Raw genomic sequence first — 27,291 nt, 5'->3', positions numbered from 1 at the left:
CTCATTAACAGATAACCTCACCATGTGCTTACAGTTCCTCCTTTTCTGTTAATGACCCCGTGTTTACACCCTTAGTTTATAGAACTGTCTTGTACATACTTGTTTTTGTTTTGTTTTGTTTGTTCAAAACTTTACGCAGTGAAGCCAAGCCATAATGCTTTGAGTGGGAAGGATAACTCACTTAATGGAGCAGTCCAAGTTGTTTGACATGTTAACTGTAACCAGATTATGCAAACTCTGAATTACTGAAAGAGAACAGCATTGGTAATCTGAAGGTTTGGGGGATGTCACAGAAAGGTTGGGTGTAGACAGAAGAAATGAGAGAGAGACACGAGAGAGATGTCGTAGGTAGATGGAGGGCAGGAAGTGTTTAGTGTCAAGTTGTTGAGAAAAGAAGCAGGTAGTGATGTATGACAAGGTTGTTGTGTTTCGATAGTAATGAGGATGGTTAAATTGATAATGACGGCACGAAAAATCAGTGTTCTAAGAGCATAATGAGGTTACTCCACTAAACAAATGTCTTTGTGTGTATATATGTATATATGTGTATGTATGCGTGTGTATATGTGTGTGTGAATGTGTGTTTATATATCAGACGATTATAGGTACCCTCCGTATAGGGGGCATTAATCTAATACCCTGCTCTCAGTTACCTTGAAAAATTGAGTTAGAGGAAAATTGCATGGAATTAAGGGTAACAATTTGCTGCGTCTAGGTTAATTCAATTGTCAATGTCTTTAGTTAACCTTGTGTTTACCGTTAATCGCAATAATCATTGTTGTATATATAAATCTTTGTATTTTATAGTTTGTTAAACTGTCCATTTTTGTATATATATATGTATATCCGTGTGTTATGCTAAACCTTGTGACAGTAACGAGTTCCTGGATGAAAATTGTCTGTAACCTAATTCCCTTGTCTATTGTGACATGGTCAAGGGGGCATGTCATAACCAAATGAGTTGAGTGCCCCGTCACAATAGAACTGTCCTGAATAACCGCAGTTACTTTTAAATTTGGTCACGTTCCGCCTCATTAGTATTCAGTCCGTTATTGGCTACTCCGGACATATAAAAGTTCATGCAACTTCCGCCCAAGTCGGAGACCTCTAAGCACGCGGCAGAGTAACCATGGAGAACTCTGTAGCGCAATCAAGGAAACTTGGCGAACTGATCACCCACTGATATCTCCCCGTCACCAGGTCCTTTTGACGTACCCCGCTATCCTGCAGGTTCCTTTTCGTTTGTAAACTCATTTCCTCGTAACTCATTTTGCTATCCGTGACAATGCAAGCAAGCTACCTCAAGGCCTGCGCTGCCATTCTACGCGGCATAAATAAAAGCAATCTTTTAAAACCAATAAGCCATCTCGCCTCTCCATCGCCGGCCTGCCTGACGTCCGATTAAACTAGCAATCCTCGGGTCGGCTCCAGCCACCCGAGACACCTCCTTGTTGCAGATGGTTGAGGTTGAAAAAAGGAGAGAACCTGAATAAAAGTTTCAAAGGTCAAATGAGGCAGATAAAAGAGGATGTGTTAGGGGAATGTTTTTAACAAGTCCCAAACCACAGAAACTGATGATTTGGGTACTATACTTTACATCAAGTTAATGATATAATGTGATCCAAACATCTTCTTTTCATAAAATTAGCCTCTCTTTCCCTTTCATGTCTGGGATAGCAGACTGTATAACTACTTTTTTTTTTTTCTCAAGCACAATCGTACTCTTTAGTTGATGCAATACAAAAAGCCAATTGATTCTAGTCACTGGGACATTGGGCGATTTTCTACAAAATGGGGAGGGAATAAAAAAAACAAACAAGGAGAACATATTTTTTCCCTCAAATCCTTTAGACCATGATTTTCAGCAATTATAGCTTCCAAATGATGCCATTGTCTTACTTCCCATCAGGCAATAATTACCTCTTCTTGCCATATATCATGGTAGGAAGAGGTACTGTTACTGGAGAACACCAATCACAAACAAAATATTTAGAAACCTATTAGTGCCAAGTCTCAGCATAAGGTTTGGTCCAAAGCCAATCCAAGTCAATAGGTGATGAATCTATATGTGCTATTAGCATGCAGCAATTACATATTACACTGGAGTTTATTGCTGCTTGGCATGCTATTTGAACGTGCGAGAGATTCAAGTTGCATAGATTCAGTCAGTTCTTTTAAGATCACAGAATAATTGCCTAGTAGGTTTGGGAATTCAACTCAGTTCTGAATTAGATTTAGGCCTGTGCTCTGAACGGCTCCACCACTGGCTCTCCCGCCACAGGCTGAGCTCCATGGGGCTGGTGAAGCCATTTGGAGTGCAGCTGTGGCTCCAAGCACAGTCCAGTGGCTGGAGGCTCTGCAGATCCATGGAGCTGAGCCTGGTGGCAGGAGGGGCTGGGAGACAGGGGAGAGCCAGTGGCAGAGTCGCTCAAAGAGCAGCCCTGGCTCTGAGCACAGCCCTGGCCAGTGGCTCTCCTCTGCCTCCCGCCACCAGGCTCAGCTCCATGGGGCTGTGGAGCCTCCTGTCACTGGGCTGTGCTCACTAGGGCTGCATTCCAAGATGCTCTGCCACCAAGATGAGCTCCACGGAGCTGGCAGAGTCGTTCGGAGTGCAGCCCGGTAGCGGGAGGTGGGGAGAGCCAGGGATGCAGTCTGAGGGGCTCCACCAGTCCCATGGAGCTCAATCTGCCCTCCCAGTGCTGCCAGACTCCTCCCAGAGGTACAGGACTCTAGATCTGCATGCAGGAAACAAAAGGCTGCTGCTGCTGCTGCTGCTGCTGCTGCTGCTGCTGCTGCTGCTGCTGCCGCTGCCACCACCTGGGGCCAGCACCAGCACCAGTCTTCCTGGTGTTGGGTGCGGGCTGCGCCCAGTGCTGGTCCCAGGCAGCAGTGGGAGCCTCCTGTCATCCCATGCACAGATCTGAGGGCCCACAGCCCTGGGAGGAGTCTGGCACAGCTCCATAGCCCTCCCGGGGGCATGGGTCCCCAGATCTGCGTGCAGCATGACAGGAGGCTGCCACAACTGGCAAGTGACATGAGTTCTGCTTTTAGCAGTTTGAGGTGCAGTTTCCCAGAACCCCCTGAAGCTATCTCCTTGAAACTTGGTAGACTTCATTCCCTCAGAAAGGACTACTGTTCCTGCAATTTTCATCAGACTTGGGCAAAAAATGACAAAGTTATAGGCATTTTCATGATCCCCTATCATAGCCTATGGGCAAAATGTCGAAACGTGTCAAAGCAGCAAAACAGTTTCGATCAAACGAAACTAAACAGTGCTTTGAAATTAAATGAAATGATGAAATGAAACACTGTCCTTTCAAAATGGTGAAATGGAAGTTGAAATGAAATGGTGCTGTTTCTCACAGCTCTACAGTATGGGCACATCTGTATGGTGCTGAAGACAAGCTAATAGGTATGTTCTCGCAGTACTGCCAACTAGCTTTTCCCCAGCTGCTCAAATTCAACTGAGTTTCCATGGCATATGTTCTGAAATGTGTAACAGTATGTCATGTTTGAAGGTACTGATACTGCTAGACACCACAAGTTTGTGGTCTAAGCTTGCCCTTCAATTGGGGAGGGTTTGGTTTTTTTTAACCTTTCCTCATCACCCTCCCTCTTTGTATGAAACAAAGGATTCTTTGGTGCATGACTGAGGCACCTGGGCATTAGTGCAATACAACAGTGCAATGCACTGACAGTCTTGAGCCCCAGCTTGGTGCCTTAAAGGCCAAACCAACCTTCAATCCAAGCCCAAGAATGTCCAGCCAAAGATATTAAACCCTTTGTACACAATATAATAAAGCCTGTCTTATTTACCTATTCCTCAAAAGGAATCGAGCCAGAGAAAAATACACTTTTTTTAAATGCCCATACAAACATAAAACTATTAAGTACTGACAGCATTGTATGGGCAATATCAGGATCTTCAAACTTCAGCTGAAGAAGTTTGAGGAGAAAATTATTATTAAAAGTAAGATTGTGTGTCAATAGATCATAAAATTAGAAAGTTGAAAAAAAATCACAATTAGAAGAATCCTTACAAAATTACAAAACACTACAGGGGCCCTGTTCCCTTTGTGTATACGGTCTATGGATTTAGAGTTTATAAGTGGAAATACATTTATAAAATATTATTTATTACAAGCTATGTTGGTGAATATATTGTAATATGGTTTTGCGTCCATCAGTTCATAAAGGGAAGAGGGTCAGTACAAACCCAAAACATAACTAGACATCTGTGTATGGTTGTGATGTCTCACAGATGGCCATACAGTTAGGATTCCTGGAAAAGAATGGAGAACCTGAGTTTACATAGTTAATTCCTAGAAGCTCAGAATTTTTAGGAACACAGAAAATATCTCTCTTCAAGGCAGGCTTCTATGAACTTAGAGAGACCCAGAACAGGAATAAAAGGGAAGTCAAAGATACAGAAATGAACTCTTAATATGCAAGGTCATTGCCGACAACCTTTTACCTTTGAACCTGTGGCAAGTAATCCATACTAACAATACTCTACCTATTCAATATCTAGGTAAGGAAAGTAAATAATTTCTTGCTCTGTTTTCTGTTTTTAATCTGTTTTAACATTGAATAAATGAACAGTTTTTAATGGAATTATAATTGGGGTTAGAATTATAAAATCAATGTGGGGCAGGAAAGAATTCTGATTATGTAGGGAAGAAAGTTCCCTCTCCAGAGAGAGGGGAAATGCACCAAACTGCTGCTGCAGAGGTCAGAATAAAAGATATTCGGAAGAGGCTATAATCCTTTCTTTAAGACGAAAGTGACAAACCAAAGAAAGAGAAGTCTATGCTAGCACAAAATCAGGGTTACCATATTTCCAGGTCCAAAAAAGAGATCACCTGTCACAGGATGGGAGTGCAGGGGGTAGGGAGTAGACAGGGGGAATATGATGGGGAGGCAGAGGTGCCCTGCCCCTGCCCATTCTGTTGCCCCGCACTGACAAGCCACATGCCCCAACCCCAGCCCTGCCTATGCCCCTCACTCCCAAACAGCAGTACCCTGCCCCCCACCCCTTGCTGGTGCCCTTCACCCCTTGGTGCTGCCAATGCCCTGTACACCCAACCCACAGTTGCCTATCCCATCCCCAGTGCCCCTCACTCCCAACCTGCCCTGCCCCTCACCCTGCTGGTGTCCTGCACTATGGACTCACAGCCTCCTCCCCCCAGCCCTGCTGGTGCCCCACACTCCTGACCCACAGACCCCTGCCCCACCCCTCTCCCCACAGCCCTGCTGTTTATTTTTTCTCTCTCCTTCGCTGGCTTGCCTGAGCCAATGCAGAGAGCACATGACCCCCAACAGCCAATCATATTGCCCGCTGCTTCCAGCCCGAAGCAGCCAGTCTGGGATGGCAGAAAATCTGGACATTTGCTATTTTTTTTAAAAACTCATCCAGACACAGCATAGGGATCCAAAAAAGAGGACATGTCTGGGGAAACCCAGACATACGGTAACCCTAACAAATTGAGCTCTGAGAACTTGTGATGCAGGGGCATAATAACAAGACACTTAAAGAATGTCATAAAAAGCAAATGTTTTAATTATGCAGAATTTAACTAACCTAGGGAATTTAAATCCACAAGAAATCACAGGGCAAGAGAGCTCAATAATCACAACATTTGCAGCCATACTTACTAGTTCTAAGATGTTACTGGTGGAGAAAGGTTTGACTGAAAGGCTAGGGACAAAAGTTACATATAATCCGGTTTGAGTAATCAGAAACTGGTTTAAACCTGTAACAGAACAGAAGCTCAGTGCACATAAACTAGTTTCAAAATGGCTGAAACTGGTTTAGGATACACCTGGTTAAATGTAGTATCAAATTTAACTGACTTGGATCAAACGGTTTATGAAACTTCTGTCCCAGACCACGTTAATTTAAATCACAATCCCCCAACATCCCAGCATGTTTCACAGCTCTGGGCTGGGCTTTGTTGTGCTGTCTACTCCAGAGAGCAGGGTTGGTCCCACACCTCTGGAGCAGTGAGGGCTGGCTGACAAGGGGGTGGGGGAAAAGGCCAGCTGGGGATGCAGCCCAGTCTGCAGGGGGGACTGCCTCCCCCTCTCCCCCCAGTAAACCCTGGCTCGGGCCTGGGACCCAGGAAGGGAGTTAAACACCCCTACCCTTAGTCAAACTCACTGCTGGCTGTGACTGTGGACTACAAATCCCAGAGGCATCTGAAACCAGGAAAAGGAAGTGATGAGCAACCTTATAGAGGCCTGCTGCTATAATTTTGGATTGCAAATCCCAGAGACCTCAGGGGCAGCAGAACGCTAACACAAAGCCCATATTGGCTACATGCCAAAGAGCATGCCTCTAGCGCCCCCCAGCTTCTAGCTTGAGCCACTGTAGTCATGTGGCTGCATTTCTTGAATCAAAGTCTTTCACTTCTGTTTCAATTTAATCTGTGCATTTTAGACTAAACTGCAAAGACTGAATCAATTCAGCCTTGGGCTTTTTGACTGTCTGTACTTAGCCAAAGTCTGGATCTGTATTCAGATGTGAAGTTTTTCCTATCTTAGGGGAAGTGATTTCAGATATAGAGAACCATCTTGGTAACATACCAGATTACTGGATATAGTTGGTCTCCATTTTTGAGGTAGAAAACAATCAGCCTCCAGAGAGGAGGAAGGATTTTGCTCCTATTAAACTGAGGCAGGGTATCTCAAACTATGGAACCAAGATTTAGTTAATGGTGGGCATGTCTAGATGAGATGCTAAATGTGCATTAGTGCATCACAGTGAAAGCCATGCTAATGCACAGTGGTATTAGTCTACTGCTCATTAGTGTCACTTAAAAGGCATGCACTGGTGCTAAAGTGCAGTAGTGCCAGTTACTGAGCATTGATTTAGTACCTGGTAATACAAGTATTAAACGTAATGCTCAGTAACTACAGTACATTAATGAATGTATAAATATGCCCTGTGAGTGTGTGAAAAGCTGCCTAGTCACATGGTGTGGACTTCTTTTTATTTCTGGTAGCAAAGCTGCCCTAAACTAAGCTACAGTTAGAAAAGTATTTCATGTAGTATCACATTTCCAATGAAACTGTTGCTGTAGCTGCTACAGAGATGTTATTTAATTAACAGTGGGAGTCTCTTGAACCAAGTGCTTTATTTTGTTCACAATCTATGTGCAAAGATTCAGTACATTGTAGAAGATGATTGAAAACTCAATACAGAGCACTGCACACCTGGAAAGGTACATTAGAATGTTACCATTCTCTAAGCAACAAGTGTACACTGTTGCTGGACTTGGGTTAGCTGACTAGATAGATCAAGGGCCTGCTGCAACATGAAAGCACGCATATTAAAATGTTTTAATTTGCAAATGTTACTTTTTATGATTCTACTGACTAGAAAGTATTTTACATCTTAGAAGTATTTAGATTTAAAATGGCATTTTCCATTTTGAAAAAGAAAAGGAATTGAATGTAGCATTCAAGAAACTCACAATACTGACAAGCCCTGAGAACCAAGTCTTATTCCCAGACACAAGATGAGTACTGCCACCACAAGATTCTACACAGTCCTTCTAGCAGTTCATGCCATGCTGTATACCTGTTTTGGAGCAGAAAGTTCATAAGATGCAATTCCTACCTGACTATTTATACCTTTCTAGCAAGGCAAAGGTGTCAGTCAATACCAATTTTGTTGGAGTGATATGGACACCTGCCTACTAAGAAATTAACTAAGACCACTGAACAGGATTCAAACAGCATGAGCTGGATTCTGATCGATGATCTAGAAATAGAGAGAGGGGTAGTTAGCTATCCTAGTCTGAAATCAGGCACAAAACAGGGTAGATTTGTAACTTTTAAACTAATTAATCAGAGATGTATGTTCCTCAGTTTTGCATTCAAGTTGATTCCTGTTCAAATTAGGCACCAAAAAAAATTTTTTTTAAACCAAACTTGAATGGGAAACTGTAGAACCAAAAATCATCCACAAACTGGATTGTATTATGTATGGTATAATTATTACAGATTCTTACCCCATTACCTAGATTAGTTTTGATGACCCTTTATTCCTCTGGGTTTATTGCTTTCTTGTTTGCCTCTCTCAGCACTGCCACTCCTTTTGTATTTAAATAGCTGTCTCCATTTTATACACTGCTCTATTTATATCCTTTCACAGTATCTGACAAAGTGAGCTTGGGCTTATGAAAGCTTATGCTACATAATCTCTAATTTAGTTTATAAAATAAAAATCTATGGTGCATTCTGCTAAAAAAAAATCAAAAGCATTTTATTCTACCACCTAAATTTTTCTCCCTCCTCCGCGTGTCACGAATACAGAAAGCAAGCAATGAACTTTCAGCTGTTACCCTATTTTTTTAAGGCCAAGATATAATTTGCATTTGGGTTATATGACAAAAAACCTGAACTAACCATTCCATTTTATTCCCTTAGTTTTACTAAATCCCTCAGTTTATGATATCCACTAAACAGAACTCTATGTACATAGAAAGGTGGAATTGTTGCCTTTTGCTTTTGTAACTCTCTCTGTTCATTACCTTTGTAAAATAAGATGTATGATCTTAGAATCATAAAAATCACAGAAAAGTAAAGCTAGAATGGACCTCTGGAGGTCATCTAGTCCAGCTGCTGCTCAAGGTAGGATCATCCCTGTCTAAATGATTTGTTTGTGTAACTTGCTATTAAACCTTCCAAGATGGTGATTATAGTTTCTCGGCTGATCTTTTCCAATGTTTAATCAACCTCAGTGAGAACGGTTTTCCTAATATTGAACCTAAATTTCCCTTGATACAATCTGAGCCCCTTCTGCCTTGTCCTGTCCCCTGTGGCCACAAAAAAAATATTCTATCCTCATCTTCCATATAACTATCCTTAAGGTCTTAGAAGACTTATCAAATCCCCCCTCAGTCATACTTTCTCCAGACTAAAAAGTCCCATTTCTTCCAGCCATTTCTTGTAAATCTTGTTTCTAAACCTCGAATACATTTTGTTGCTTTCTCTGGAGAATTCTCCACAAAAATGATGTTGTTATTTTCTAATAAATAAAAGAGATTTTAATTCTGAAAGGGATGATGGCAGAATGGTGAGGCAGGCTAGATAAGGACCAGCAGAGACAAGATCTACTGAGGTGTTAGCAATGTTTCTTATTCCAACCATAAGCACTACAAATCTATGGAACTGTAAATGTCCATTCTTAATGGAATTCACCATGGACCTGATCCAAAGTTCACTGACACTAATGATCATCCCCTCCACTGACTTCACTAGGCTTAGAATCAGGTATTATGTACTGTAATGTAATATGATTTGACATCTAGAATGCCCTTATTGGTTTGCCAGGCACCAGCTGTAGTACAACCTGTCTGTTTGTCCTGAAGCATTCACAGAGCCTAGATTTTCCACCACACTGTTGTCCTGATGTTCTTGTTTTTGCCTTAAAATATCACCAGGTATGGTCTGATACAAGCAGTAATATGACATCGATGCCATGAGTAGAAGATGAACTGCAAAAAACAGTACCAGAAAATTCCATGCAAATCTAGCTTTGGTTGAATTTTCTGTTCAACTCAAACCTGCATCACTCCTTGAAAAATGAGGGGTGGGGGGGGGGGGGGGGGGGGAAATCAATCAACATGTTCACAGACACCTCAATGACTTAGAAGCTTGAGCCCTCCATAAATCAATGGGGCTTAAATGCCTAAGTTTTTATACCCAGGGACACCACAATTTGGGCACCAACCATGTATGCGGAAAGAAAAGCTATATATAAAAAAGGACTTCAAATAAGGTTTTTGAGAGTGGGAGTTCAGAGACAGAAAAGTCTGTACCACAACAATTTCCACCAATGGGAAAGAAAACAGAATATGGGCATGAGAGTTTACTGTGCAGTAGACTAATTAGCTGTGCAGTAAACATCTGGGCATCTGCATGTGCACCCTTATTAGGCTGGAGTAAACTAATTTACTCAGCAGCAGCGCATGTGTAGTCATTGCCCTGGCTGTCTGGGGCATGAGAGTGCTTCAGAGTGGGGGCTGCCTCCTGCCACACCAAAGCACCTTAGCCAGTCCCTCCACAGCACATTTAGCTGAAGGAAGCAGCCCCGGGCTGGCAGGCTGCCTCCTGGGGCCCCCTACTAGCCAGGGCTGCTCCAACCAGAGCTCCAATCAGGGCTGGCTCAACTTATTACTCCAGAGTTTATTGCTCCTGAGCACACATTCAAACACTGTGCCTGGGAGCAATTAACTATGGAGCAATAAATTCCAGCATGTTTATTGGCTCCGCATTAATTGCATGTGTAGGCGTACCCTATGTTTACTAGCCTTAATAGAGCACACACCAGTCTCTCAATCTCTTCATCTCAGACTACCTTGCCAAAGTAGGTAAGCAGTATCTTTAATTTACAGAGTAAACGGAAACATGGAACCTGTAGGTCTTGAACTCAAGTCCACTGAATCTCCATCCAGTAAAACATGCTGCTTGTGATCTAAGGAAAAATTAACGTTACCTTTTACAGTTAAAAAATAGTGCAATTTGGTTTTGGTTAATCCCAAGAGACAACCTTCATTTGAATCTGAGTGAAAAAACTTTGGTGGGGCTAAAAAGAGAATTGTTCTGCAATACAACCAATTACTGTTAGGCACATGGGATATTAGCTTTAAACAGACCAACTTATTAAAAACAGTTGATGATTTAAAAGCAATGAAGAAACAAGAGACTGAATTCTTATATCTGTATGAAGGAGTCCAAGAGGAATTATCTAATGATTTTCACTGCATATTTTATAAGACGCCACATTTTTTATTCATGGATAAAGCAAATATAACAATTAGAAATAATTACCGTTTCAGCACAGAATGTTATCTAATAGGTTAAAACATACACACAATTCTTCATTTAAATGCTGTTCCTTCACTGTTCCTCCTTATTTAGATCTTTTCCACTTACCCTAGCTGCTGCTAAGATACTGTAGAATATCTGTACAAGCAGACAAGCAGACACTTACAACATACCAGGGGCTCTCATCTTTGATATCTTATTTTCTTCCCCTCCTTTCATTTTTCACTCATGTTCCTTTTCAATTTCCTCTTGAGCATGGCTTGTCAGATAAACCTAGCATAACTTTAAGGAAACTTTTGCCTTTCATCTTTTCCACCCTGTTTCCCTGTCATTCCAAAACCATTGTGTTCAGTGAAAACCTATTTTAAATCTAAACTTGCTCTTACAAATGTGATACCAATCAGTTTACCATGGCCTAAAACTACAGTATTTATGTCTCTACCAAAATCTTCCAGCATAATTTTAATGCTAAATACCAGCACCATACTGCCTAGGTTATCCTTTCTTCTGGGCCACTCACCCCTTTCCATGTAAATTACACCTACAGCTCACATTCACATTAAATACCTGTACCCCATACCAAGGAAAATATGACGCCATTCAGCTAGAGAGTATTCTTTGGTACACTATGCAATTGCCAACACGTCTCTCTCAAAAATCAAGCATATTACCACAGAAACTAGGCTACACCTTTTTAGTTTCACAAAATTACAACATTATTAAACCTACTTCCTGCAAAATTTCCTCTTAATCACCTAAATTCCACCCTACTTCATTTACCAACCTAGAATTTCATTCTGGAGCCTACACAGGATTTAAAACCGAAGAGAGAAACTGTCCATGTCATATGACTCTTTATTAACTATGTTGGTTTCAGAGTTATGGAAACTCCCTCCTTCTCCACCACATCTGTAAAAGAACATAAAGAGAAGAGGCCTTTTCCCTCATCCTCCACTTCAGTTAGGTCACCTTTCTTCTCCACTACTTCATGTTTTTAAAAATTTGCACTTTACAATCCAAACAAGATGAGAGCCATTCACATGTCCTCTGGATTAATTTGCTCTGCTGAGAACCGTAGTCCACAATGGTTATAATGAACTCCCTCAGTCCTCAGTGTAGGCAACAGATTAGCTGCTACCTCAGTGTAACTCCTGAATACATGCCCAGCAAATTTCTGTACCAGACACTAGGGCTGTGTGAAATTTTGCTGGCTGTTTCATTTCAACACTGTTTCAACTCATTTCAAGCTTGAAACAGTGAAATCAGAATGAAATGAAGGGCTTTGAAACAGCCTTGAAACAAAACAAGGGCAGTCTAAATGTTCTGACAGTCTCAAAATGTTTCAAGTTTCAAAATTGAAGCTGGGCTTGCCTGCAGGGAAACAGAAAGTAAGGAGAAAAAAGGGGAAGAGGGGAGAACGACTGCTCTCATACTGACTGTGTAGCTGGCCAGTGACTGTGATCCTTCCCTGAGGTCCCTTCCAATCCCAGTGCTCTGGGGGAGGGATGGAAAAACAGCATAAAAGGCAGCATTGTTTGAACTGGCCTGCTTTCTGCCTTGGTGTCTGACAGTTACTGAGCTATCTTCCAGCAGCTCAGGAGCATTAGACAACAAAGGCTACTACTTGTATTGATTTTATTTCCTACTTCCTAGCCTAGCAAGTGGGATTCCACAATACCTTTTGCTTCCTTCTAGACCCTTTTATTTTATTATTATATTCATTGATTTATTCTTTTCAATTTCATAATTATATTGGGTATTACACTATAGAATTTATATAGAAAGGCAGATACATTTTTATTTCTATACATTTGTATTTGGCAGCATATTATACTATAGAATTTATATAGAAAGGCAGATACACTTATATATTGTTATAAAAACAAGACACCATGAAACACACCATGAAGCGTGGTGGAAAGGCAGCTGGCAAGCCTTCAGGGAGGGGTGGAAGAGGGGGTAGCAGGAGAGGTGTAAGTCCCCTCCTCCCCCTGTTCCCCCCCAAACTGAGACACAGCCTCTTTCCTACAACTAGCAGGCATGAGGCTTCCAGAAGCAGCAAGGCGAGGGGAGTAGTGCCAGTGCCACTGCCTGTGCCTGAGTCTGCATCCCCTCCAAGAGCACCAGCCATAATGCCCCCTACCACCACCATGACAACAAGCAGCAGCACCAGCATGACAGTCTCCTCCACCCCCATTTCACTTCCCATGCTGAGCCTTTTAGTGCCAGAGGAAGAGCTGGAGCTGGATCTGAGTGCCCTAGCAAGGGAAATTCTGGGGAAGGAGGGGGAATCCTCTGAATTTGTGCTCCATACCCCTCAAGTTTCCCCTACAGCCAGGTCTTCTTCCCCAGAAGGCACTTCAGAAGAGGCTGAGGTAGAGATTGCAGAGGCAAGTGGCTCAGCTGTGTCTGGTCCTCATGTTGCTGTGCCTCTGCCTGCTGAGGAGGGGGAAATTGCAGCATCCACACATGCACCTGCACCCCAGAAATGAGCTGGTAGAGTAGTCTGGGATCATTTTGAGCTGGCAGATGATCCCACATATGGTATCTGCCTGCACTGCTAAGTCAAAACCAGCTCAGACAAGGGAACAAAACATATGAGTACCACAGAGATGCTGATGCATCTCTTCAGGCACTACCCCTTTGCCCTTACTCCTCCTCAGCCCTGCACGAGTGGGAACATGCTCAAAGGGAATTCCCCCTCTCGCTCCAAAGCCCCCACCCCCACGAAGCAGAGGCAGGCAACCCTGGAACAATGGACAGAAGGTGGGGGCACATTGTGAGGGCGAGCAAGGTCACCCACAGCACTGGGGAGATGCTTGTTGTGGGTGGCTAACCCTTCTCCTTAGTTGAGCGGCCAGGGTTCAGGCGACTCATGGTGCTCGTGGCCCCAACCTACTAAGTGCCCTCACACAACACCTTCAGCAGGATGGTGGTGCCCTCCCTGTATGAGGCATGCATAGAGTACTTGAGGGAGGAGCTATGCAAGACAGGTCCACAGGTGACCTTACACTTCAGCTTGGACATCTGGAGCAGTCGAGGTGGAAATCACTCCTACCTCTCCCACACAGGGCACTGGTGCGACCAGTCAGGCCATCACTGGGCTCTCCTTCAAGCCGAGGTGATGGATGAGTCCCACACAGCAACCAAGATCATGGGGGCCATGGACTGCTTGATGCAGGAGTGGCTCATTGGGCAGGGCGAGCTCACCCGTGAGTTCATGGTCACTGACAATGGGGCCAGTATGGTCAAGGCAATCCATGATGCCAGCTTTGCTGGCATCTGCTGTGTGGCACAAGTTGTACCTCATTTCAAGGATGCCTTGGAAGGGACAGGGTTGCCAGTGATGGTGCCAGCACCACCAGCAAGCTTATTTCAAAATGCAGGAAGGTGGCAGGCTACTTCCACAGGAGCATCAAGGAGGGCAAGATGCTGCAGAACAAACAAGCAGAGCTGAACATCCCACAGTACAAAATCATGCAGGATGTGGAGACTCGGTGGAACTCCACATACCTGATGCTCGAGAGGCTGGTGGAGCAACAGAAGGCTATCCATGAGATGGCCTTGCTCAGGGAGTTTGGGATCAGCGGCCCCCTCAACAAAGCTGAGTGGGATACCATCTCCCAGATCTTGGTGATCCTCAAGCCCTTCCTGGAGGCAACCAAGACCCTCAGTGCTGGTGATGCCCTCCTTAGCCAGGTGATCTCTATAGTGAGGGAACTTCAGAGCCAAATGGAGAGCTTCTAAGTGATCACTGTTCCTGGCTGGGGCAAGCCACTGTCACCAGATGTGCAGGCACTGGTGAGGCGGCTGAAGGAAAGCATTAGGAAACAACGTGATCCCTTGCTATCCAGTACAGTCCATGTGCTGGCTGCCATATGTGACCCAAGGGTGAAGGGCAGCATATGTAGCAGCCAAACCCTGGATCAGTGGGTAGAGGTGCTGGTGAAGAGGGGAAAGGGGGATGTAGCAGTGCAGGTAAAAGTGGAGAGGTACCTGGGGAGTTAGATGTCCGGCAGGTTGTAGTGTGTCAGAATTCCTATGTCTATATTGAGTCCATGAGTTTCTGTACTTAGGAGGTTGATGAAGTGGAATTCATAGGTTTGACTGTGAAAAGTGGTTTGTAAATCCCTTTGAGGATCAGGCCTGAGAGATTGGAGACAGGTAGCGTTCTTGTCTTTGATAGATTTTTGGTGTGTACTCATTCTGGTGCGCTGTTGTTGCTTGGTGTCTCCTACATATTTTCCATCAGGACACTGGGTGCCTTGATGGAGATATGTATTATATTGTGAAGATATCTCCATACTGTTGGCAGGTTTTACATGTCTTGTTATGGAATAGTCTGGATACATTCGGTGTGTTTTAGGCTGTAGGAAGTTGGCTTCTGGTGATGAGGTTAGCGAGGTTCAGTGCTTGTTTGAATTTACAAACCACTTTTCACAGACGAGCCTATGAACTGCACTTCATCAGCCTCCTAGGTACAGAAACTCATAGACTCAATATAGACTTTGGAATTCTGACACACTACAACCTGCCAAACATCTGACTCCCCAGGTACCTCTCCACTTTTACCTGCGCTGCTACATCCCCCTTTCCCTCCCCACCCCATCCTGTCCCTCACCCCCTGATGCCTCCATTTCCATTTTCACTGACTGGCTTTCTTGCCTGCATTGCATGCCAGCCTCTGGCTTCTTTACTATTCCGTCCATTCAGGAACAGCACACACACACGCCAACTGCAGGTACTTCCTCAGTCTGACAAAGGGTTTTTCAATCCAAAAGCTTTCTAAGCTATATTTCTGTAGCTATTCATTTGGTCTACTAAAAGATACCAGATTAGACTGACCCAAAGGAAAGGATCTTGTCTGTCAGTGCCATGTCCTTAAACCAACATCCGTAGCACCTGACCAGACGGACACAGAGCCCTGGGCACATGTAAGCCCCAGGGCTGGGGCTAGCTGGGAGAGTTCTCTGGCAGCTGCTGGAGAAGAAGCTCCTGCAGGAGAGGAAAGAAAGACTCTGTAACAGTTTGGCTGCCTGAGATGCTGCTGATGCTACTGTGCTGCTCACTAAGTTATTTTATTTCCTGTTAACATTTAAAGTAGTGGACTGGCCTGAAACTGTAGGTGAGGAGGAGACCTCACTGGGGCACACTACCATATTGTGTAGAGGCCCCAGCACCAGTGAGGGCACGCCTTAACACACACACAGTGTCACCTATGTCATGAGTTTTGCTTGTCACCAGCCTGAGGTACAGTTTCCCAACAACCCCTGCACCTATCTCCTTGAAAGCTGGCAGGCTTCATGACCTCAGAAGGGGCTACCATCCCTGTAAGTTTCAACCATATCAGGCAAGAAATAACAAAGATATAGGCAGTTTCATGCTTCCCCATTATAGCCTATGGGCAAAACCTTGAAACAGCATCAAAACACTTTAGATGAAATGCAACGGAACTGTGATTTTGAAATGAAATGAAACAACAAAATGAAACAATGTCCTGTCGAAATGTTGAAACAAAACAGTGTTGTTTCGCATGGCCCTACCAGATACTACATTCCATTAGGTCATTATCATGCTTACTCCACCAGTGCTGATTTAGCATCAGCCAAAATATAGTCAACATTAGATGGGACCTCTCAAAAACTACTCTATAACTATTTAAGGTGATGTTCCTACTTGTTAACAGACCTTATGCAGAGAGGGAGTTAATGAACGCATCATGTATGGTGGCAGGATAACAGGAAAACCACTACAGTAGGAAGAAGAGAGTACCAGAATTCTTGCATAGTGACACATGAGTAGTTCTTGAAGTACATACAAACGGATCACATGAAACGGGTAGGAAGCTTAGAAAGGATTGTTCATTCCCCCTGGTGCCCTAATCTTCATCAGGTTTTCAAGAGTGATCTTGTAGGTTTATGGGGACAACAGGTCCCCATAAGTCTACCTGACTGATAAGTGTACCTGATTGCTATCAGCATATTGCCACTGTACCACCTAAGGGAAAGAATTCTACATGTCAAATTATTCCGTACTTCCACGTATATGTACATAAAATGATTTAATTAATGCTTCTGAGTCAAAAAACCAGCACCATTCTGATATTTACTCAGACAAAATAATGTCTGATTTTTATGAAAACTGTTGGAAGAAAAAAGGCAGGAAGGCAATTGGCCCCAAATGCACCAGGAATGAGCTAGCTAGTAGCCCTCCAAAGCAGTGTTCCACTGTATCTGAGTTTCTATTTGCTTCAGAGGGGCTGAACCTAGTAGCCAGCTGCTTGGAAGGGGTGAATGGGTGGAGACTTCTGGCCAAGTCATAAGCTGGCCAGGTCATAAACTCCAGCCCACATTGGCAAAATGTTGCTGACCCCTGTTCCAAAATAAGGTCAACCGACTGAAGAGTGACAACCTCAAAAAGTAAAAGCCCCCAATAAATGTTAATTGGAACTATAAGCTGTCACAGAAGATCAAAGACAACTATATATCAGATGAAAAAACGTGATATAAATTCAAGCCTATATCTGGGGACTAACCTAATGGCTTACAAAAGTAATCTCTTGTCAGTACCACATGCTTTACAAGGCCAGGGAGTGGAAGAGAACCATAGTTAATGCCTTTGTTCATTAAGTTAAATGAACCTTACTTGGTAAGTTTATAGTTACAGTCTTAAAAGATTTTTCTCCAGTGCATATTTTCAGAGACAGCATGTGAAAGTAAAGACTTTGTATCCCTATAAGTAGTCATCTGAAAGCTTATACATAACAATATCAGTGACGGACACGTTAGGCATTTGTTAAAGAGCCATTTAAAATAGTGTGCTTGCTTTCTAGCTGTATAAAATACGAAGAACTCTGAATATGTGTTAAGAAGCCACTAAGGATGTTAAAGGCAGCCACTGCTGTACTCTGCGATAACTGAATACAGCTTAATGCAAGCTTGATCCAAATCCAACTAAAGTTAACGGAAAGACCCCCTTTTGATTTTGATCAATTTTGGATCTGGTTCTACATGACTGCCAAGAAACACACCAGAAAGCAGTGACACCTAATGGCAAATATATCTTTGGAGGATAATGAAAGTGATTGTCTGTGGCATAGAAAAACTATTCCTCTTTAGGAGTAGTGTTATAAGGACCTGAAAGAGTAGTTCTAAGCTCTCGGAACAATGTTTCAACAATGTGGTCTTTAGGACATGAAGTACATAGCAAGCACTGTATGTGAACAGTTCTCACCCAGCCACTAAACATGCTTTACACTGCCTCACATCTTCAACTATACGCATTGTTATAAAATGTCACCAGCACATTTTTGTGCATGGGAGAATTAAGAAATGAATGTTTACTTTCATCAACTGAAATGTGGATTTGTTTCCTCTTACTTCCTTGTTTATTTCCTGGAATGTTATGAATGTGATGATTTTCATACATAAAATGTCAATACAATAATAACTAAAGTTGCTGATATACACCTAATGGTTTTATCAATCACAAAAGCAGATATAGCACACACTTAATGGCATGCAATATAAGTGCAAATATATGGAAATAGGAAGCAATAAAAAAGTATTAAGGCTTCTAAGCAGAATGCTCGGGCCTATGATAATATACTGTAGCAGTGAGAAATATGATTAAATATTATGAAAGATGAAAAAAACAACTACAATTTTTAGCTGTAAGAGTATATGCACAAACATCAAAGGCTGCAAACGGTATCTCTAACTAAATGTACATCACAATAATATGACATCTCAGAATCCTGACACAGGGATATATGCTTTCAATATAGAGGTCTCACTCTTCCTCACAATGACTTACATATATACTTGAGGGATGTCAAAAGAGTTTAGTAGAAAGTTCAAACAAAACCAGATCCTGTTTTTATTTCAGGAGTGTCAACTGTCCCTATAACATCTGTATTGTAGTTACAAGAGGCCTCAGCCAGAGCACTAGGACTTTTTCTAACTCCTAATATATCATAGTCATTGCCCCAAAGAGCTTACGGTTCCAGTGGTCTGATGAACTGCTCACTTCTAAAATTAATCTTGTTTTTCCACCCAACAAAATAAAAAGGTGGGGGGGCTGTTTGATTTGTTTAAGATAGAAAAGGTTAAGAAATGCATAACACTATTAGGTATTATTGGATAAGGAGATTGCTACAACATCAAACAACTTTGCTTTAATTTATATAGTGTATCTCATTCATTAAACTATAGTTACTGCTATCGTACACTATTAACACAACTGGTGTAAAACTACAAAAATAATCGTTTTACTATAATATGTTGTCAGCTGACCTGGAGAACTGATCCAGTTGTTTTGGAGTTTTTTGCCTGTATATTTCTACATGCAGAATTTATACTCGCACACAGCTATGCATGTATGCCAAGATGAAAGAATGAGTTAATATTACAAAATATAAGAACATGAGACCCTCAACAGTAGCTGATATGAAGCACTCACAATTGTGCAGTTGACTAGAAATGCCACCTAATCCCTGTTTAATTAAAGCAATGTTCTCAACTCCTGTTGTGTTTAGGGAGTAAAAAGTGGGGGGACAACTGATGTATGAAGAAAATAGCAGGCAGCGTGGATAATCTCAAAGACTTTGGAGCTTTCGAGCTACATAAATCAGAGCGACTTTTTGAATAGCCTCATAAAACACAATATCATTGCCATTCCACTCACGGCTTTCAGATTCTTCCTACAGCATACAGATCATTAGGAAACTTCTAAGCAATCAAGTAATGTGAGTCTGATGAAATTACTCAATCAATGCATGGGCTCAGAGAAGCAGCATAATACAGAATTGCATAGTTTTGACATGTTAACCCCCCCTTCTTTCTTTACATAGGGGTAAGGAAAATTACAGTGGAGGTGATTCATTTCAACATTTTCACAAGCGTGCTTAATGTAGTCTTTCTGAACTGCCAGTTCCTATTTATAATACTCAAGCCAGCAGAAACATATTAACTATAGGCAGCACTATCAATATTCAGAGGAACAGATTTGGGATAATACATATATTGAGTTGCCCTAAAATAATCAGAACATGCAGCTAGAGGAATTAAAAGGGTATCAATTTGGAAGACAAAAATCTGTATTCATTTAAATGCAAACCTTTCCCTTCTACACACAACGCATTAATCACAGCTTACTAATTCTAGGTAGCCATTCTTGTGGTAGTCTAATAACCTGTCGGATAAGATACTTAAACATTCAGAAATACAACCTTTTTATGGTAAATGATATGCAATCAAGTGAGTTAGTATATAGTAAGGAGTAAGTATATAATAAGGAGTAAGTGCTATCATAAAAGGGATGTGTGAAAAGGATTAGTAAGTTAGGCTAATTCCATTTCTTTTGAAGACTCTTGAGCTTCCTTCCTCATCCTCTTTCATACATGGGCATACAGAATCCACCACCAACATATTTTCCACTTGAACACACGTTGATATTGTGGAATTATGAAAACACACTATTCTTATTTAGCTCGTTGCCAAAGGGTATCCGTACTACCTTCTCTATTACTTTTCCACAGAATCTGAACATTTCCTTTCCTTTGTTTTAAAAAAATCCCAGTCAGAAGCATTAAAGCAAGTTGTTCATAGATTTTTCCCTCATCCCCCCTTTTTTTTTTAATATTGGAACTAAAAACCCTGCCACCTCAACCTAACTAATATTGTTTTTCATTGTTCTTGTTTATGTCCATTATATGTAACTTTATTCAGTACACATGGGAAAATAAAAGAAGGGTTTCAGAACACCTAGAATATAAAACGTGAGGCACCTTTGGATATTATTAAGCTTTTGGTTTTTCCCTTGGAGTTGCCTAGGTTTGTCATTAGCTCCCTCTCTTACCTATTGACCCAATTCACATTAAACCATTTCTAATTTCAAGGCATTTATTTTCCATGTATTAATTATAAAAGATGAGGGACTCTGTAGAACAACTATCAATTTGCCTGTTTCATGGCAATGTAAAGCAGTCTATGAAAAGAGCTAACCCCCTTGTCAAATGTATTAATTGTCTTTCAAGTTAAATTAATTGTGAGAGAAGCAACCACTTCAGTATTTCCCCCCCCCCTTTCAAGGTGGATTTACTCTGTTTGATGCATCTACCAACGGTATCTTAAAGCAAGAAGGAAGCAGTAAATATCAGTGTTGTATTTGCCAGATATAAATGAGTCAAACAACAAACAAAAAAGAATTGGCGAGTGGAGAGATGATATATTTTTCTCTCGTGATCCTAACCCAGAGACCTACAGTGCTGTTCATATAATAAAAACAGATTGGCCAGCCCGTTTGCTTTTCCTCACAATCAACTCAGCAGTTAGATCACTGCAACACTACAGACCTTATCCCAAACCCTGAGGTCTGAGCAGTGAGCTGAAAGCCCTTAAAACAAAGCACAAATCTTCTCATGGTACCACTTCCATAGTTTGTGAACTGCAAGGAAATTAATAAGTCATGATCTCTTGAAAAGGAAGGGCTCCCCCCGCACCATGACATCTGAAGTGGGAGGTAGGGGTAGCTAGTTGGCTTGACCCTGAAAAAGTTCTGTGCTGGGGGAAGGCACAGCCCATGGGCTCCTGGGGATCTGAAGGAGATGCTGGACGGCTGCCCACATTTCAATGTCAGGTTAACCCTGTAAAATGCCTGGATTTCTAAATCCAGCTCTCATCTCCCCTTTCAGAGGAACATACTATTGATATAAATGATAGGCACAGGCAGACATGTTTACCGAGACAAGCTCTGTGGGCCAGAGAGAGCCCCCTGGATCCCAGGGACCTGGTGCTCGCAGCAAAGAGGGGGGCAGAGGTGACCCCTCAGGCAGGGCACCCACCTCCCCTCTCCAGCCCAGGGGTGGGGGGCTTTTGTCAAGGACTGGCCCATCTCGCAGGCAGGCGCCCACATTTCCATGCTCCCGTTCCGCCTGCGTGTTTTGCTTGCAGATTACTAAGCAGCAGTGGGTGAAAGAGTCCCTGTCTCCCCGCACAGCCCCGCCGGAGAAGGGAGGGGAAAGCCGCTGCCTCCGGGCTGGCAAGAGGCGCCCCGTCTGGGGAGGAGGAGGGGGGTCATGTCTCCTGGGGGGTGTCACCTGCAGCCTCCCCCCCCCCCCACCCCCATGTGGGTCACGGCTGGAGCTTGCTGCGGGAAGCGCCGTGAATAATAATCACTCCCGCCACACGCGCGGGCGCCCTCTCCCTGTGGCCCCCGCGGGGCCCGGCGCGCGGCCCATTGGCGGGGCTCACAGGCAGCGCCGGGGATGCTTGTGGCCCCGTCAGCACCTTTCCGCGGGGACGGGGGGGGGGGCAGGGGCAGGAGGGGGAAAGCCTCGCGCGAGGCGGGGGCAGAGGGATGCCTGCCCTGCTGCTGTCTCCCGCAGCGCCGGGGTCAGGGCGGCACCGCCCCCCCCCCCATCCCGGCTCCTGCTGCCAAACCACCTGTTCGGCGGGGGGGGGGGGGGGGGGGTTGTGTGTGTGTGTGTGTGTGTGTGTGGCAAGATGAGCCTGACTGGGGAGGTGTAACTGGATGAGCCTGATCCAGGGTGTGTGTGTGGAGCAGGACGAGCCTGGTCCCGGTGTGCGTGTGCATGCGTGTGCGCGCAGGGGGCTGCTCACGCGGGGGTTTCCCCTCTCGGGCGGGGGGCAAGGCCCGGCCATGTTCCCCCCCCCCCCGTGCAAGAGCAAACCGACAGCACCAAAACCCCGCAGACAAGCCCGAAGCCCCGCGCGAGTCCCGGCCCGCCGCCCCAGCCCCGCCGCAGCAGCCGCGCGCCAAGGAGGCAGGGGCCAAGCCGGTGCCGGGCGGCAATGCCCGAGCACGAAGAGACAGACACGGGGCTGGGGGTGCAGGAGGAGAGCTGGAAAAGTGTCCAGCAGCAGCGGTCGACGCAGCACCCCCCCTTACCGATGTGAATGATCGAGTCTGCAATCGCGGCTCTCCAGGTTCGCGCCCAGCAGACGGACACCACCAGGAGCAAAGAGAAAACTTCCATCTCCCCCGAGCGAGGTGGCGGGCACGAGCCGTGCGGGGCCACAAGAGTGCTTTAAATCCCGGGGGCCTGCGGGCGGCAGGCGGGCAGAGAGCCGCGGGGCTGGAGCGCCCCTCTCCTCGGCCGAAGCCCCGCGTCACTTCGGGGCGCTCCCTGGCATCGCTGCTAGTCCGGCCAGCTAATCCATCCAGCCCGGTCGCAGGTCTTCACGCCATCTCCATCCTTCCCGGCTCCGCTCAGTCCCGGCGGGCGCACAGCAACTTACAGCCTCCCGGCCCTCCCCCGGCCCCTGCCCCAGCCCGCTTGGCCGGAGAGCCCCAAAGCCCAGCGCCAAACTCGCCTTCAGGCAAGCAGGGGGGCAAGCGAAGAGGCGATCCCGTTTCCAGCGGCCAGATTCCTGCGGGAGGGAGGAAAGCGGGGGTGGGGAGGAAAAGCCCCGCCGAGGCCAAAAAATAAAGTGAACTTCAAGGTAATGCAGATAGTAATGCAGAGGTTTGAAGCTGCTTCCAAATCGCGGCCCCCCGGCTGGAGGAGAGATCCGCAAATCAAGCCCAACGCGCTGTCTCTGTCGCGCAAGGTAGTGGTTGGACAGGGCAGGAGCAGGAGCCGCGGCTGGAGGCAGGGAAAGGATGGGCTGCAGGATGCTTGTGGAGCTTGCTTTGCTGGTGGGATGCAGCGAGAGCTGGCAGCTCCGGCACCAGCCAGCACGTTGCCTAGAAATGGATCACCTAGGAGAAGGAGAGAGAGCGAGAGATAAGTGCTATCAGCCAGAGAGAGGGAGAAGCAGAGAGAGAGAGAGAGACAGAGCTCCTCTCTAATAACCACCTCCTCCCCCTATCTGCAATACAAGGGAGAAACAAAATAGAGCTCTCATCTCCCTTGAAATCTTCAGCTGGGACTGAGCAAGAGACACAGGCAGGAGTACATGCAGCCTAAAAATACATTCAGGGGAGGGAGAGACTTTTTTTTTTTCCCCCCTGGGAATCTAATGCTCTGTTTTACCCACAAAAAAACCCCCCAAAAACAAAATCCACCCCCATTTATTTAACCTTGTAACTCTACCGCATATATCAAGTTCAAAGCTATACATGGGCACTTCTGCTTTGCCAGTGTGGAAACTGAGTCAAAACATGGCTTGAAGGGTGAAATATATATATATATATATATATATATATATATATATATATATATTAAAATCAGGGACATTTGGTCTCAAAGGCAAAAAAAAAAAAAAAAAAGACATGACCTAAAAGCTATTAATATGATTTTAATTATCTGGCATTTTTGATGGAACACTCACAATTACTTTAAAGAGATTTTTTTTTCCTAGGGTGCTAGTGTAATAGCTATGGGAAAATGGCACTTTTGCAGAGCACTTTTTCTTTCTTGGAGTCTCATTATGCCATTAACTGCTTAAAACACCATAGACTGTGTGTGTGTGGGCAAGGGGTGTGTGCCCATTTCACAGATGGCAATGGCATCCAGGGGTCAGATCTCCTTCTAGAGTAGATACTTCCCACTTCCAGGTTTCTTACACTTTCATCTGGATTAGCTGTTTGGGGTAGTGATTTTAGGTCTGCTGGAGGCAGAATCCTGGATTAGAAAACATCTCTGATCCAGCAGGTACAGCCACTGCTCACACCTGATAGAAGTCAACCCTGTTGTGTAAGCTTGACTCCCACATACAGCACACTCTATGGACTCCCCTTCTGTGTCATTCCTAGAGTTCTCCTTAGAGACTTAGCACAAATTGTTGGGTTTTTTTGGCAGGAGTTATATTAAGGTCACTAAATTTATTGCATGTTCCACCTGTTCAATTCCCCAATGGGAAATTGTTATTGGTTTAAATCATGGGCTCACCTACTAGGCACCCCTGTATACTAAAATGCAAGGATTTAGATCAGGCAGAAGAAATAAGTTCTTGAAGCAATAAACTAAGTGCCATTGAAAAATCTAGAGAGTGAGATAGTATTTTATAAACAACAACAATTTAAACCTTGCTTAAGTCTCCACTGGCAGGTAAACACTTCCACAGAGGTGACGATGCTCCAAAGGCTTTGAGCCAGGCCCAAAGCCCACTGAAATTAATGATAGGCTTCCTAATGACTTGAGAGGGCGTGGGGTAAGGCCCTTGGAGCAGGACAATCATAAATCAGTTTAAGATTCGGAATTCAAGAAAGCACAGTATTTAGGAAGAAAAGAAAAACACATTCTGCAAAGGGAAGTATGATATGTAATGCAAAGGGTACTGCACATGCAGTGATAGTTTGGTGTTTTATTGTGTTGCACTCTGATATAACACTGCTTACATAGACAAGCCTGACCTGCAAATACCTATAAACAGAAAAAAAAAATGGCTTTCTACTGTAGATAGCAGTTTGCTAGATATATTCACAGTAGGAGTGAATGTTATGGGTGCTAATTTACTAGGAATAAATTCTGATTTATCCAACAAACTTTAGGAGCTCCTTTAGTCATTATTGCTTCTCCAGAAAAGAACGGAGTTTACAAGAAATGCTAATTTGCTTCTTTGGGAGTGGCGAGGGGGGCACATTGTTCCATAATGTACAATGTACAGTAGCCAGGGTAAGAACATCTTCAGAAAGTACAATAACTTTTTAATCTCTATTTATACTAAGATCACTAATATTTCCTATCCCTTATCTAAAACCAGCTGTCTTTCCTGATTGTTTAAAGCATTCAGTAAATCTACCCTGGATTAGCCATACTAAGGGGAATTGTAATTTAAGATTGTGGTCATGCTTAATGGAAAAGAGGCAAAGCTCAAAGATCAAAAATGACTCTAATATAGTTCATGTTCAACAGTAGATTTAAGGCAGTATAGGGCAAAGAACCTGAAATTTGGGAGAAGGGAGTCGGAGGTTAGATTCAAAAGTCAATTTTAACAAACTTGTTTTAGAGAATAAATTATTGTTGAACTGAAATGATTCTCTTTAGAAACACTAAAATAAAGTTGTGGAAGAACTGGCATAGACCAGTCAGCAGTGCTTTAAATCCTCACATCTTCCTGCCTAGCTTGAAGGTCAAGGCAGCACAACAGTGTTTATATGCTGCCAGTGACCAGCTACCCTAATTCTCCCAGCTATTGCAACTGCTGGTAAAAATCATTGTTTGTTTGTGGCACCAGAAGCAGGCTCTCTCACAAAATGTTACCAGCACATACCTTTATCCTCCTCTACGTAAGGTTTTGAGTGTTCCTTTCTTATTTGTTTTAAGCTTTTGTGTGTGAGAAGGGTAGATTTTTTAAAACTTCTCCGGGCTTCTTTCTCCCACATGGAAACCTGCTGAAATCCAGTGGAAATCCACAAAAGCGTGACCATGAAGACCAGGTTCACAAAATCAAGGTCTTGCCCCACACATTTGTTTCATCCTGAACACCTGCAGCTTTTGAAGTTAAACTTAACATAGCAATAAAACAAATCACAATTTTCTGTGGGCTCATATGCTGGGAGGCAATTAGAATACCATTACTATGCAGTTCAGAACTTTCACTGTAAACCTTAACATTTCCATAAATGAGGATAAGTTTAAACATAGGCAAATTCTGCAGTAGAATTAGATATTTTATATTTCATAATGTTCAACCTTAAAGAATGGCACAGAACCGGAACACAGAATTTATCCATATTAGATCAGTCTATTTTCCCATCTGCTCCAACATCCTGCCTCTGATGGTAGCCAATACCTAATGATCTGAAGAAGGCAAATATAGTGCATCTAGCCAACTATACAGTGTTGTACTGAGGGGCATGAAGAGTCAGAGGGGAGAAATCTCTTTCTGATCCCAACAACCCAGGAGCTCATGTCCTGAAGTCTGATATTCAATTAGCCTTTTTATCTTAACTTGCATAGTTACAAATCTTGTTAGTGGTCGTAAAGCTATCCTTTAAAAGAAAAAATCCAAAAGATGGCATTTAACTCAATGACCTTCTGTAGCAGTGAATTCCAACATTAAACAATTGGTTGTGAAATATAGGATCTCTTATTTGGTGGAAAAATGTATTCCTTTCCCTTTCAAAGAATGGCTCAGTATTATTACATTATGGGGCAAGATTTCAAAGAGTGTATCACTCCTTCAAGTTGAAAGCTATCCATCATGAATGGGTAACATTGATACCTAAATTGTTATTGATGCCACCTGAACATAGGTAACTTGTGGGAGGGGCATGGGGGGGCCCGTGCCCCCGCAACAGGGCTGTCCCCGCTGCTGCTCACCAGCCCTATCCCTGCTGCCACCACCAGCTTCTGTGTGTGCTCACCAGCCCCGTTCCTGCTGCTGCCACCGGCTGCTGCGGGTGCACCCCCAGACTCAAGAGGCACCAGTCAACCATGCATCTGAACATAGGAGAACTGCCAGAAGGGCCCACCTACTATTCCTAAAATAGGCTTCTATTTCTGGATTTCTAGAAAATATATATTTTCTAAGATATATATACTAG

General features: G+C 43.8%; 1 protein-coding gene across 4 annotated transcripts in view; it reads right to left on the bottom strand.

Annotated features, from left to right (window-relative positions):
* Positions 1-23,606, bottom strand: part of GRID2 (glutamate ionotropic receptor delta type subunit 2) — a 1,388,363-nt gene extending 1,364,757 nt beyond the window's left edge. For all 4 annotated transcript variants that reach the window (XM_019488092.2, XM_019488089.2, XM_019488090.2 and 1 more), the window contains exon 1: positions 22,747-23,606. In XM_019488092.2, the coding sequence (XP_019343637.1) occupies positions 22,747-22,834 (88 nt within the window). In that variant the 5' untranslated portion in view covers positions 22,835-23,606. The remainder of the gene's footprint in view (positions 1-22,746) is intronic.
* Between the last annotated feature and the right edge of the window lie 3,685 nt (positions 23,607-27,291).

Source organism: Alligator mississippiensis, chromosome 2 (assembly GCF_030867095.1).
Source record: "Alligator mississippiensis isolate rAllMis1 chromosome 2, rAllMis1, whole genome shotgun sequence".
Classification (NCBI taxonomy): domain Eukaryota; kingdom Metazoa; phylum Chordata; order Crocodylia; family Alligatoridae; genus Alligator; species Alligator mississippiensis.
The sequence above is the reverse complement of the archived record's forward strand: the minus strand, read 5'-3'. Positions and strand labels throughout refer to the sequence as shown.